We start from the raw sequence: 14,473 nt of genomic DNA, 5'->3' as shown, positions 1-14,473 counted from the left end.
GGCTGTTTAATGTCCCTTCCACCCAAAACCCTTCTGTGATTCTGTGATTCTGAGGTGAGGCTGGTTACAGCTTGCGCTGGAGCTGCCGACTCCCCAGAGACCCTGCAGCGTATGTGTGGAGTCCAAGCCTGCGCCATCTCTATCATCCTTCATCAAGTGTGCCATGCATTTCACAAGCCACATCTCCGATACCCAACAGACAGCCAAGGATCAGAAGTAACTGTTGTCGCCTTGTCCCAGATAATTGCATATCAATTATATTGTGCTTTAATACAAATGTTAAATCACCCTGCAGATCTCCAGATCTAGACATGTGATCTTACGGGATGCCTTTAAAGTAGAGCTAACAGGGAGTGTAAGAGTAGTTTTGCATGTACCAGGCTGAGATCTCCATTTTAATACCCATACAGAGAGAGGGAAAACACCCACAAGCCCTCTCTAAATACTTTGCAGTCTTACCATATATACAGGCTGCATCTGCTATGTGTCTAAGAAGCAAATCATGGAATTTGTCACTCACTGTTAACAAGAAGTGGTTGACCTGTCAGTGCACAGTTGTTTCCACTGAGCAGAACTCATGGTATGTGCACCTCAGTCCCTTTAGTGCATCCAGGCAGAACTTCTGCATAAGAACCAAACTGTTATCACAATGTAGCTCATGTTCTGGGAATGTGTCATGTAAGAAAAACTGGCATAATCTGGAGTTTTCTTTTCTCAATCAGCCTGACGAACACTTCTGTTCTCTTCCATCTTCTCAAGATTTTCAAGTAGCAACATATGGTTGAAAGGCCATGTTCAGCATCTAACAATAAAACATAAGCTCCTTGGTGGTGGTGCACCCGTTTCGGAGGAAGCTGACCAAGCTGTACTGCTACCAGCGTTCCTCATTAGGAGCTGGGAATGATGCGCCCTTAGATCTCACCAATTAAAAGGCCTAAAGACCCCCCCCTTGTGGGCAAAACACAAAACATCACACAAGTGACCGGAGTTTTGGCCCGTTCAAATTACATCTGCTACAGCACATGTAACATGTAGTGATTCAGAAACAGCAGAAAAGTGAAAACCCGGGGCCTAAGGCACTGCCTCGGGATAACGCCCGGGAAAACCGCCGGGATTCACCATACCCCCGCAGCCCGCTCCCCTGGCGCCGCTGCTCACGGCAGCTCTCTGAGCTGGAACAAACCATTCTCCGCTGCCGGGCTGCGCCTGCGGGCGCTGCTCTCACCGCTCTCGCACGGCGGGGCTCGCTGGGGTTTTCACAAGCAAATTCACAGAGAATTTACCGTGATCCCAGTTTCACGAGGGCTTTTGCATTCCTAAATCCATTGAATATAGGGATTGCAATACTGCCATGGAACAGCAGTCCATCTAAGCAGTTACTCTTATCTGGAAGAGTCGACCCATGAAAGAGGTTTGAAAACTCCAAAATGGACACTTAAGCAATAGTCCATTTGGAGGTGAAATTTATCTCAGCCTCCGGGTTAGTGCTAAACTTCACACAGACAGGAAGTTTCTATCACTTTTGGTCTAAAATAGGTACAAAAAGTTTATAAAATCTGTTACCTTTGATTTTAGCATTCCAAGGCAGAGAATTTTGCAGATTAACTATTCATCTCATTAGAAAAGTTCTTTATGTCAATTATAAATTTGCTGTGTACCTCTTTTTTTGGCCTTCATCAAATATAAAGAGACACTAAACCCACACAATTGTTCTAATGGCAGAAAAGTGTATTAGGGATGAAATAAGCACATATTTAATACTCAGTGCTTTCTAGGGTAGGGTTAATGAAATCTTTTATCTTCCTCTACAGCAGCCAGAAAGAACCCACCTTGTATACTAATAGTAATTATTTGTGCATCTGCTGCAGTTTTGCCAAACAGCTCTTTCTGTAAAGCAGAACTTCATGACAGCACACATGGTTAAACATATTCTGGGCCATATAACCTCACAAGAACTAAAATACCTGGAGAAAAAAGGAAAAATGAATGCAGTAACGCCTGGTTTCCTTGATGGGCATAAAAGCACAATCGCAATCTGATGGAGAGTCCCTCCCCAGCATCCTTGTAGCCCCCTTCAGACACCGGACGCTGCTCTGAGGTCTCCACGCAGCTTCTCTTCTCCAGGCTCAACAGCCCCAACATGTCCCTGTGGATGTCACAGACCGCCGGGATGAGCGGGGAGGCTGCGGGGAGCCCCCGGGGTGCAGCGGGGCAGGGAGCGGCGCAGGGGCAGAGCTGGGGCCCGGGGTGCGCGGGGCGGGGGCCGGTGGCGGGGCCGGGCCGGGCCGCACATTCCGGGCAGGCGCACTGGGCGGCGGCGGCAGCCGGTCGGAGCCATGGAGGCGGCGGGGCCGCAGCCGGGGCCGGTCGCTGCGGCGGGGCCGGAGCCGGGGGCCGAGGAGATCGACATGTCCCTGGGTAGGTCCGGCGGCGGGGCGGGGGTCTGGCCCGGGCCGGGGGGGTTCGTTCGCGCGGTGCCGGGGCGGGCAGCGCAGCGTGGGGCGGCCCCGCAGGGCTGGTTGTGCCCCCCCGGCCCGTCCGCCCCCACCCGGTTGCGGTGGAAGCGGATCCCCGGGGGGGAGGAGATGGCTCCCAACCGGTCCGTGTGCTCAGCGGGGAGCACCGGAGCTCCGGCGGGGAGAGCCCAAAGAGGCCGATCGCGGCACTGAAATGGAGCTGGAGTCGTGTCGGGGCTGCGGGGTATTTATAGCAGCCGCTGGTGCTGCCGCTCCGCTGGCACCGGGAACCGCACAAACACCAACCGCGGCGCCGCCGCCGATCCCGGGGGTTATCGCTTTGACATCGCGGCATGGAAGGAAACACAGCGGGTCACAGACCGGTTTGGGTTGGAGGGGCCTTAAGGATCGCCCAGTTCCAACCCCTGCCATGGGCAAGTCATCCGTGGGTCAGCTCCCTAACCGAGAGCTCGTGTCACGTCTTCCCAGCAATGAGCCACTTGTCAGGAATAGCGCAACATTTTCCACTGTGAACTCAAGCTGATCCCTTGGCTGATGCACCCGTTAATGCTGCTGGGAGGGTTTACGGCAATAGCGGGGCCCTCGTTTGTCGTTTACTTTATTCCCATGGTGTTGCCCTTGTTCTGTTTGCTGACATGTGATACTCAACAGAACCCCAGCCTGGTTTGTGTTGGAGGGACCTTAAAACTCATCCAGCTCCAACCCCTGCCACGGGCAGGGACACCTTCCACTAGAGCAGGTTGCTCCAAGCCCCTGTGTCCAACCTGGCCTTGAACACTGCCAGGGATGGGGCAGCCACAGCTTCTCTGGGAAAAGTCTGTGCCAGCGCCTCAGCACCCTCACAGGGAAGAGCTTCTGCCTCAGAGCTCATCTCAATCTCCCCTCTGGCAGGTTTTAACGTGTCGTTGGTAGGTTTTAATGTGGTGGTGTTGGGTGTTACAGGTTGTTGGTTGGTTTTACGGGTTGTTGGTAGGTTTCACAAGTTTCCCCTTTGCTGTTTTGATCTAGATGACATTATAAAACGTCACCGAAAAGAGCAGACGGACACCAGTGCCGTGGGGGACGGGCGAAGGCAGCAGGTCAAGACCAGGAACTCGGTGTACGGGTACGGGCGGCCCCGCTTCCGTGCCTGGATGCAGAGGAATTTGCAAGGTAGGTGAGGCCTGCCAAGCTGGAAACACCTTTGTGTAACAAAATACAGCTCCTAAATCCTTCTCCTATCTAATCCCTGTGTGCGTATGAGATGCACTCGGGCTTTGAATAGCTTTTCTCTCTGCACAATGGAATATCAGGGCCTTTTCAGAGCATAAATTCATCCATTTCTCTCCCTTCCACCCTCTCATGAATTACTAATTCAAAGAGACTTAATATCTATTCTCTATTCCCTTTAGCTTTGCATATTTTAATTATGCCTCTTCCTAATCCTCTTTTTCCCAGAACACACTTAAATTACCCCTTCAGTAACTGCCTTTGATAGCTCAGTTATTGGAGCTAATTTGTCACTTTTGCCAACCATGCTATTTTTATGATGATACCAAGTGATCACACACTAATCTCTGGTTCCACAAGCTTTCACCTACAAACCCACCGTTATCTGCTGCATGAAATGCCATCTCTAGCACCATTTTGCTTTATTTTTCTTCCTTTAAACCACTTTAGTGCAGATTTTGGTGGCATTTTGCAGCAGTGTCTTTGCAGCCTTCCTTTGGAGTGCCCAGTGGCACGTGGGGACAGTGGGATTGCTGGGAGCCATCCTGCTTGGATCCGGCCTGCCTCCACTCCCATGTTCTTGGTCTCCACCACAGAATTGTTCCGGTTCAGAACAGGATGATGATTGTTGCCCTTTGCAAATTGATTTTCCCAGTCAAAAGCACAGGCTTTCATATTATTCCACACTCAAGTGACTACTGAGCGTCAAATAAATCAAACAAAATACCTTGTTTGAGCTGTTTCTCAGAACAGAGAACTTTCCTCTTCATTTCTAGATTTATTTCTGCTACTCATAGTATTTCCTAGGCTTGAACTGACTGTGAGTTGAGCCCTGCCAAGTTCAGACACTCACCATGCTGTGTGGTGCTCATGCCCAGGGCAATTCTGTGAAGCTCAGCACAACTGGGAATTTAGCCTGTAATTACTCAGGGGCTCATTTCACTTTGGTCCCTGCTGAAACGCAGACCCTTCAGGGCTGAGACGTGATAACCATTATCAAAATGACAATCAGATCAGCCCAGTGCTGTAATGATGGAGGATAGAGAGGGGTATTATGCTGATGAAACCAGCAAGAGAATTTGTGCAAGCGAAGTGCGTTATCCCTCCAGGAATATGGCTTAAACAATCTCCCCAGTGGGGAAAGAGGATTTTTAATGGCAAGAAATTTGAATTTCAAATCTTCTTGGAAAAACAGTCTGTCATCAGGGCTTCTTCCCAGACTGGACTTGCTGGGCAGAGGAGCTTCTTGGCCAACTGAGGTGTGCTCAGCACCGTGCCCTGAACATGCACCCAGACACGATGGCCTTCCCCAAATGCGGCTGCTGTGGGGTTTTATCACAGAATCCCAGACTGGTTTGTGTTGGAGGGACCTTAAGGCTCACCCAGTTCCAACCCCCTGCCACGGGCAGGGACACCTTCCACTAGAGCAGGTTGCTCCAAGCCCCTGTGTCCAACCTGGCCTTGAACACTGCCAGGGATGGGGCAGCCACAGCTTCTCTGGGCACCCTGTGCCAGCGCCTCAGCACCCTCCCAGGGAAGAGCTTCTGCCTCAGAGCTCATCTCAATCTCCCCTCTGGCAGGTTAAAGCCATTCCCCTTGGCCTGTCCCTACAGGCCCTTGTCCAAAGCCCCTTTCCAGGTTTCTTGTGGAGACAGACCCAGAAGGGAAAAAAAGTCCGTTCAACACAGCAAGACCACTTCTGGTCAAAAAGACACAGATTGCCAAAATTCAGGTGTTTGTCAGGAGAACATTTACACATCTGCACTTCTGCACTGAGAAAATACCATCATTTGCAAGGAAGATAACCACTGGCCCCACAGAGCTAGTGAACAGCATCGCGTTTCTGTGGGTGCTCCCAACCAGCACCCTGATGTGCTGCTCAGGAGCTGCTTCCCATGGACATGCCCTGGTGCCCTTTTGTTTTGGAGGCAGAGCAGCTCAAGTCACCCTCCCTTGGACTCCAGAATAACCAGCCCACGCTGGCACCAGCCAGTGACACACCCTGGGGCTGGAGCCTTCATTAATCACTGCGGTGGTGGCCCCTGACAGCAACATCACTGCTGCCTCAGGACACTTCATTTCTAATTGCTCCAAGTCGTTATGAATTGCTGTGATGCAGGAATTGATGGTGTAGGATCAATACGTGCATCCCGCTGCTCTGGAGTGTGTATTCTCCTGTGAGGTCCAGGGTTTAACCACAGCCTTGCAGCCCTCTGCCATGCCTGATCATAGACTCACAGACTGGTTTGGGTTGGAAGGGACCTTAAAGCTCATCCAGTTCCAACCCCCTGCCACGAGCAGGGACACCTTCCACTAGAGCAGGTTGCTCCAAGCCCCGTCCAACCTGGCCTAAGTGATTGATACTCTGAGTATGTGTGCACGTTTCACTGCTATAGCCACTTGGAAAAGGTCTACATTATGACTACAGAAGTTTACCATGTGGAGTAATTAGGCTTTAGTGCACTGTGCCTCTGTATGATGGGATGCCTTCCTCTTGCTGATGCTTCAGCACACTTCAAAATCATAAACAGGCTTAGGGGAAGGCACTAAATGCAAGACAGGCAGTTGGTGTGTATGTGCTGTGCAGTGAGGGGCAGCAGCAGAAGGGGCCGCCTTCAATATATACAGTATGTAAGAATATGTCATGCTAAAAATAACTAAAGAAGTACATATATATTAATATGTAAAAATGATGGTCCGGTCTTTGCTTACCAAGTGCTATAATGTGGACACTTAGAGCTCTCCCATGCTGCTGTGGGGCTGAATGCTCGAGTTGCTTGTGTATCTGTATCAAAAGGCTTTTTCCATTTCACGGTGAATTCCCAGCAATGGGAGCTGTGACAAGAGATTGACAGGTTTCCTGGTGCCAGTGTTCCTGCCTTTATTAGGAGGCAGAGTTGCGGAAGGCTTTTCTCTTTTATATTCTTTCAAATTAAATCCCAGAACCATCGAATCACAGAATGGTTTGTAAGTGGTTGTGAGTCCCACACAAATAAGGATTATTATTGGAAAGATAAATTATTTAATATTCTGCAAAGTTAATTTAGTTTTCTGGAATAAATCAGTGTGATTCGTGCATCTATTTATACAGACACTCCTGTGTCATATTAAATTAACCATGTAAGCCACTGGCAAAACTGTAAATGTAAATTGAGCTTTGAAGGATGTTAAACAAAGAGTTTGTTTTCATAGGACCTGCCCGTTTTAGAAGAGGGTTTGGACAACAACAATTCAACCGGAGACAATTCAGGAATGCTGTGCCCGGTCCCAGGAGAAGAGCAGCTGCTGCATTGAATGGAGTGAGCCCTTTAAATCGCCAGGCATCGGCTCCAGAGGTATGGGGGTAAGGAAAGCAGAGCCGTTCCCAAATGTCCTGCAGAATCCTGCTGGGGTTTATGATCCTGGATCTCCCCAAAGAACACTCTGCATAACAAATGTCCAGGCACCGTCTTGTGTGTGCCTGTAACCACATTTGTATGCAGAGGTGAGTGCAGACACACACATATAAAATAGCAATTTCCCAGTTGGTTTTATAAGCTTATGACTTGGCATAATTGGACTGAATTGGCTCCTGAGGGGTTTACAAAACCACGTTTTTTAGGAATGTGTTCTTAAAAGAGTTTAAAATATTTCCATAAAAACAAATTCCAATTCATCTCATCTTACTATTGCCATTTAGAAGAGGTGTGTTAAGATTCACCATTATTTGTTCTCTACCCAGAGCATTTTCCAACATATAGTGAAGGCAAAGGACGGGCTGTTGGTGACTTCAGGTGGCTTTGGTTCAGAGAGGTACTTTTCTCTAGCAAGTGGGTATCCCCCCTTGACACACTGATTCCCAGGACTACGAAGCCATGGGACAGATTGCCCACGTGCTTCCGTGTAAAATGCATTATTTTTCATTCATGGCTTTCCTTTTTTGAAGTTTAAATGTTTTGGTCTCATCTCTGCTCAAAAACACTTAGAAAAGATTGAAATACTTTCATTTGGGTTTTTGAGTTATTTTTAACAGTCGAGATAGGAAGGAAGAGACGTGTTCACCATTGAAGTCATTCTTACAGCTCTCTGCTGAGTGTCACTAACATTAAACTGGCTTGGTGTAGAAGGTGGAAATGAAGTGAATAGATAGTCCTCTGTAGGAGGGGGTTGTTCTTTCTGCACTGATGGAGACGCACTCAATTAGGAGGTCGTGTATTCTCAGTAAGCTTTTAAAACCCCACCAAAGTGGTGAACGTGATGGGACATTGAATGGCTGTGTCCTGGAGGTATAAAGAAGAGAGCCTTAACTGAGCATGCATGTGCATGGTGTGTGGTTATTCCTGAAAAGAAAGTGGGAAGACTCAGATAGTGCACGACGCTGGGTGTTACCAGGAGGGAAGAAGCAGTTGCTAGGAGGCATAATTCTGCTGTAGCTTCCATTTTGCAGAAATAAACCAAGTTGGAAGAATGTGGAAACACATCCCAGTTAGTGGGGAGTAACACTGGTGGTGGTTGTCCCACAGAAATGAATGGGTTAGAGTCCGTGGCAGTTTGTATTAAGTAGCTGGAGCAGGACCTACACTGCTGAGGGGTCTTCTGATGTGCTTCATGCTTCAGGGCTTGGAGTGGGCAACGGATGTGTCCAAACAAGAAAGAGTCAATGACTGAAAAGAAACTTGAGCAAAGCTACAAACCTTTGCTTGGGTGAGGTTTGCTCTCCATGGACTCATTTTGGTTTTGTATTTCTGCACCATTAGAATGAAACGCTCTTCCTGGTACTTGTAGTTTCATGCCCAGGAACCGAGTGTTGACAGCAGTGGATGCTAACTCCAAATGTTGAGGCTACAGCAACACTGCTCAGTAGAAATATTCCTGGCTTGGATACAAAAGGCCATGGAAGAGACCAGTTTTTAATAGAGTTAGTGAGGAATTGGGTCTCAGCAAGAAAATATCAAAGGAGGAAAATAAAAAGCACCAGCAGAGCAGGGTTGTTCTGCTGCAAGACTGAAGTTGCAAAGGAAAGACAGTTGGGAATGAGAATACGTGGAACGCTGAGCACACAGCACAGGGACGAGCCCCCTCTGAAGCAAATGCACGTGGTGCTGAGGGCAGTGAGGGAACCACGGCTGAGCCAGTGATCAGCACTCGCACCGCAGGGCAGGATGGGGTGATTCCCACCAGACAGAGCCAGAGAAAATGCCAGATCAATGCAGGACTGGAGGGAAGGGTGGTCATGTCCTGGTCCTCGTGCTCACTCCATGAGGGACGTGGAGCTGTTGGAGCGAGGCCAGAGGAGGCCACGGAGCTGCTGCGAGGGCTGGAGCAGCTCTGCTCTGGAGCCAGGCTGAGAGAGCTGGGCTGGGGCAGCCTGGAGAAGAGAAGGCTCCTGAAGGGGAGACCTTAGAGCAGCTCCAGGGCCTAAAGGGGCTCCAGGAAACCTGGAGAGGGGCTTTGGACAAGGGCCTGTAGGGACAGGACAAGGGGAATGGCTTTAACCTGCCAGAGGGGAGACTGAGATGAGCTCTGAGGCAGAAGCTCTTCCCTGTGAGGGTGCTGAGGCGCTGGCACAGGGTGCCCAGAGAAGCTGTGGCTGCCCCATCCCTGGCAGTGTTCAAGGCCAGGTTGGACACAGAGGCTTGGAGCAACCTGCTCTAGTGGAAGGTGTCCCTGCCCGTGGCAGGGGGTTGGAACTGGAGGAGCTCTAAAGTCCTTCCAGCCCAAACCATTCCGTGCCTGTATGGTTGCTGTTTCGTGCACTGAGGCTGTGGGGTGGGTGGCAGTGGCTGAGCTCTCGCTGCTCTTTCAGGGCAACACGAACAACGACTCTTTCTCCAAGAGCAGCAGCAGCAGCACCGTGCAGGCAGAGGGACAGCGACGGCCACCCCCAGGCCCCAGGAGGTTCAGAGCAGCCGCTGCCAGTGCCCAGGCCGCAGGGAGAAGGTAAAATCTTCAGTAACTTGGGGCTCTGTGGCTTGCAGCGATGCCCTGTGCAGCTCTGGGGGCTCTGCTGGGGGCGGCTGCAGCCACGTGCTCATGCAACAGGGGGAAAACGCCCCTGACAGTGTTAGAGGCCAGGTTGGACACAGGGGCTTGGAGCAACCTGCTCTAGCGGAAGGTGTCCCTGCCCATGGCAGGGGGTTGGAACTGGATGAGCTTTAAGGTCCCTTCAACCCAAACCAGGCTGGGGTTCTGTGATTTTTTGATTTAATGAGCAGCGTTCAGCACCAGCCCAAACTGTTGTTTCATTTGAGCAGGAAAACAAGTTCCTCTGAACTCCTTTGCTGACAGAAGACCTGCTGGGCTGAACTTGCTAACGCAGAGCTGCATTTGCTTCTCATGCTGCTTTTTAATACCAGGCCGGGTTAGGCGTTTCAGCATTTAACTTTAGGAGAGACCTGGCATCATACTCACCTATGTCCTTTTCTTTCTCCTGCTTCCCCAGCAGACCTTTCCGGCTGAACAGGGCACCAGCCTTCCAGCAGAAGCGGATGCAGCAGCGGTTTCTCAAAGCCAAATTTCAGAGAGGGGTCAGTATCGAGACATTTTTCTGCACCCTGCTGATGGTGACAAGCCTTCAGTTTTACCAGCCCTTGCCCAGTTGTGTCTTTGCTTCCAAAAGTTCCTTGGACAGATGGATGACTTTAGCAATGAATGTATTGCTAGGGAAGTATTTGCAGGACAGGGAGATTTTAATGCAGCAGGTCCAGAGAAGGGCACCGGAGCTGGTGCAGGGCCTGGAGCACAAGTGTGATGAGAAACGGCTGAGGGACCTGGGGGGGTTTAGTCTGGAGAAGAGAAGGCTCAGGGGGGGACCTTATCGCTCTCTACAACTGCCTGACAGGAGGATGGAGCCAGGAGGGGACTGGTCTCTGCTCCCAAGGAACAAGGGATGGGACAAGAGGAAACGGCCTCAAGCTGCACCAGGGGAGGTTTAGATGGAGATGAGGAACAATTCCTTCCCCAAAGGGTGCTCAGGCATTGGAACAGGCTGCCCAGGGCAGTGCTGGAGTCACCATCCCTGCAAGTGTTCACACCCCGTGTAGCCGAGGCCTCAGTGCCGTGGGTTAGTGGTGGCCTTGGCAGTGCTGGGGAATGGTTGGACTGGATGAGCTTAAAGCTCTTTTCCAAGCTGGTTAATTCCGTGATTCAGTATTCTGGCAGCTGAAAAATAAAACCTGTGCAGCTTATACGGCAGCACAAGCAGGGCAAGGTAAAGCCACCCCATACAGATCATTGTGCCGGCAGGGAACCCAACATTACCGAATCTCTTGACAACATGCAAAGAAAGAGCTGTTCAGATACACCAAATGAAGCACTGGATGAGGAATCATTGTTTCTGAGAGTTAATCCTTAAGTAATTATTTCAAATGTATTTCCCAGCAGATGGATGCTGATGGCGACAGGAAACCCCCGCGGATGAGAAGGTAACTGGTGACCCAAGGCACGCTGTAAACGCCGTGCTCTTGCAGGCTCGGATCGAAGCTGGATCCATGTCCCTGTCTCGGCAGGTGGCAAGTGAAACCCAGCCCTGGAGCAGTTCTGACGGTGTCTGTGGCCAATCCCCAGGCAGGCCAGGCCGGCCCGTGAGTAAATGGGGTGGTTTGTTGGGGTGGGAACCCTGCGAAAGCATTCCCAATCCCTTTAGCACTATTGCAGCTTGGCTTCTATAATCCCAAAGTGGTTGCAAATGATGTCTCGTTCCCTTCTCAGCGTATCTGTCAGAGGATGATGATTCCCATGTGGCTTGTTTGTTACCCAGAGTAAGAAGGGGGATGGCAGGCTGGCCGTGCCCAAGCTGGGGTGTCCCCTGCACCCTGGGGATGTGGTGTGCTCGCTGTGCTGCAGGGCAGCAGCTTCACCCCTGGGCTGAGCCAGTGTGGCTGTGGGACCCAGCACCCAGCGATGGGAACAGAGAGGGATGGGTGAGGGCACTTGGCATGTCCTGGGTTTAGGGAGCACCCCATGATTGATAGGCTTGACAGCCCCAGGGCTGGCTCGGCAGCTCTCCTGGCACCCTTATAGAATCACAGAATGGTTTGGGTTGGAAGGGACCTTCAAAGCTCATCCAGTCTAACACCCCTGCAATGAGCAAGGACATCTTCAACTAGACCAGGTTGCTCAGAACCACATCCAGCCTGGCCTGGAATGGCTCCAGGGATGGGGCATCCACCACCGCTCTGGGCAACCTGGGCCAGGATTTTACCACCCTCATGATACAGAATGTCTCCCTCACCCACCCTACCATGAGGTGTACCATGGGCCATAGGGGCTCCCGGGTGTCTCCTCCTTCCCTCGCTGGTCTCAGGCGATAGGCAGCGGCTGCCTTTGCATCCAGGGTGACGGCAGGTCTGTGCTCTCCCCAGGCCCGGATCCAAGCGCCCGTTCCTGCGCAGCCGGAGGCCGCCGCCACGGGCAGCCAAGCCCCAGCCCAAGGGGGTGCTGCTGAGGTTCAACTTCCGCGCCATGGCCAACCAGGTAGAGGATGGTCGACGGGACAGGCGGCACCCTGCACCCTGCAGCAGCCCTGCCGCTAACCTGGTCACGCCATGCTCAGGTCTTTGGGGCTGCCAGTCGGGTTTGTCTAGCATGACCTGGGAGCAGAGGCCTGTGTTGGCTAGGTTGGTCACAGAACAGAAGGCATCTGAGAAGACTGTTCAGCAGCTACAGACTCAGCCCAGTTTTCCCCACTCCGTTGTCCCCTCTTGGCCTGTCCATGTGCTTGCTCAGAGCAGGGAGATCCTGCTTGTGAGTGGTCCTGGACGGCAGGGACTGTTTCACTGTCAGTGCTCCCAACTCCTCAGAGACACACAGCACTTGTGGGCTTTGCTCTCTCTTTGCTTTGGTGACCTTCTCAGTGCCAGTTTTGTGCTGAAGTATGGTCCAAGAGCCCTGGGGCAGGTCAGAAATCCTGCTCCACCTTCTTCACTGCTTGTTTGGACGTTCCTTGTCTGGATGGTTTGGTTTTACTTGATGCCTTGTGCTCAAATGCCACGTGCTTGCTCCTGTTGTTGCCGAGGACGGCCGGTGTCTTGGGGCTAGGCGCTGCTTGGAGGTGTTTTCCAGCTGCACCCAGTCTGTCAAGCTCCTTGTCTCCATGTGCTGAGTGGTTAATTGACTAACTGGCTGCAAAGCACCGTCCTGACTGATGGGCTCTAATCAATACCCTTCCGCAAGTTTGGCCGTGCTTTGCCACGAGGCGCAGGACTGACTCGGTCTCCCTTTCCCCTGCAGACCAGCCTGACGCTGGATGAGAGGTTCTCTGGTCTGAGGAATAAGAGGCGCTTTACAGCAGCCAGGAGCGCCGGCCGGACGGTCACCATGCCCTAGCACCGCTCCTCAGGGACTGCCCTCACAGTCCAGGCCCCGTAACGGGCAGCTCAATAAAGCTCAATAGATTTATTTCCTCTAAGATAGCTACTTTGGCAACGCGCTGTCTCCTTCCTTACACGCAGGGCGAATGAGCGAGTGAGGGCAGGTACGAGGCAGGATGAGAGCTGGGGCCGGAGCACAGGAGCGGGGTGATGGATGGGGACGAGTGGAGGTGGATTCGCTCTGCTGCAGATCCACAGGGCTGCCACCAGCCCTGTCACCCTGTGCTGCCCTGCAAGAAGGAACAGGGACCAGCTCCAAGCCATACCCATGGAGCTTTCCCTGTGTTGTTCCATGGGTGGGAAGGATTGAGGGCACAGCCTGCCCGCACTGGGTTCAGAGCAGGCAGCAGAGCACGGAGGGAGGTGCCGCAGCAGTGGCACCAGTGGGATGCCCCAGCTGCCGCATTCCCCAGCATCCACCTCATCGCCCAGTTTGTTCCCTGTGCTGGAGGCGTGCTGTGTCAGACCCTCCATCCTGAACACGTCTCGCTCTGCCCCGACGGTCAGGCCTGAGCACCTTGTGTTTCTCTTTGGTTTGCTGTGCTGTGGTGGCCGCTGCTGCGGCCCGGTTGCAGGGATGGGGTGGGACATGCGGTGCTGCCGGGGGGACTGTCCTCGGCATGGAGCACACACAGGCTGCCCCGGCCCCAGGCAGGTTTTCCAGTAGTTGTGCATTAGGGATTTGGTAGGTGCAGCTCCACCCGTGCTGAAAGCACCAGCACGATCAAACCAGCAGCTGCCGGAGGGACACAGGGCTGCCAGCACCCGGAAACATGGGCTGAGATGTTAATCGTCGTTAACCATGTCCTGCGCCAACCATGAGTCACGGATCCATTCTCCAGCCACTGCTGCAACCCAGCACCAAACACTGGACACAGCCTGGCGCTGGGCTCGGAGCTACACTCGTTAAAGTAAATACTTGATAGGCTGCTTTACATGTTACACCAGGCGTCTAACAGGAGACTGGGCTTGGCTGGTTCATAGCAATGTGTGAGATGCTGTTAGTGACAAAGCGGCCATGTACGAGTCCAATGCACTGAATAAAACACTAACCTGTTCAATGTCACCTCCAGTTATTTCCCTTCCTCCAACAGGATTCGGGATCTCAGCGTGGCACTGTGGGTGCAGCACGGCTGCATCGGTGCATGGGGGGAGGCTGGGGTCCCTGTCAGTGCAAGGGCCTGTAGGGACAGGGCAAGGGGAATGGCTTGAACCTGCCAGAGGGGAGATTGAGATGAGCTCTGAGGCAGAAGCTCTTCCCTGTGAGCGTGCTGAGGCGCTGGCACAGGGTGCCCAGAGAAGCTGTGGCTGCCCCACACTCTCATAAATGGCATTATCCCTATTTTTGGTTGCACTTTCACTATAAATATTGGGAAGAGATGCTGTGCTCACCAAGGAAACCCGAGCACTTTGTACTTAATGCAGGTTGCAAGGGGA

General features: G+C 52.1%; 1 protein-coding gene across 8 annotated transcripts; it reads left to right on the top strand.

Annotated features, from left to right (window-relative positions):
* Positions 1–1,995: 1,995 nt before the first annotated feature.
* Positions 1,996–14,097, top strand: LOC115613234 (UAP56-interacting factor-like). 8 transcript variants are annotated; one of them, XM_030498420.1, is made up of 9 exons: positions 1,996–2,418; positions 3,486–3,629; positions 6,879–7,021; positions 9,472–9,605; positions 10,111–10,192; positions 11,049–11,089; positions 11,174–11,248; positions 12,029–12,140; positions 12,897–14,097. In XM_030498420.1, the coding sequence occupies exons 1-9, from the start codon at positions 2,337–2,339 to the stop codon at positions 12,990–12,992; spliced, it is 909 nt and encodes a 302-aa protein (XP_030354280.1). In that variant the 5' UTR covers positions 1,996–2,336; the 3' UTR covers positions 12,993–14,097. The 8 variants fall into 8 exon arrangements, with proteins under 8 accessions (XP_030354280.1, XP_030354279.1, XP_030354276.1 ...); XM_030498419.1 differs by having other exon boundaries at positions 12,029–12,219; XM_030498416.1 differs by having other exon boundaries at positions 11,046–11,089.
* Positions 14,098–14,473: the final 376 nt, after the last annotated feature.

The sequence above is a fragment of the Strigops habroptila genome, chromosome 9 (assembly GCF_004027225.2).
Source record: "Strigops habroptila isolate Jane chromosome 9, bStrHab1.2.pri, whole genome shotgun sequence".
Taxonomy (NCBI): Eukaryota; Metazoa; Chordata; class Aves; order Psittaciformes; family Psittacidae; genus Strigops; species Strigops habroptila.
This window is presented reverse-complemented; position numbering and strand designations above follow the sequence as displayed.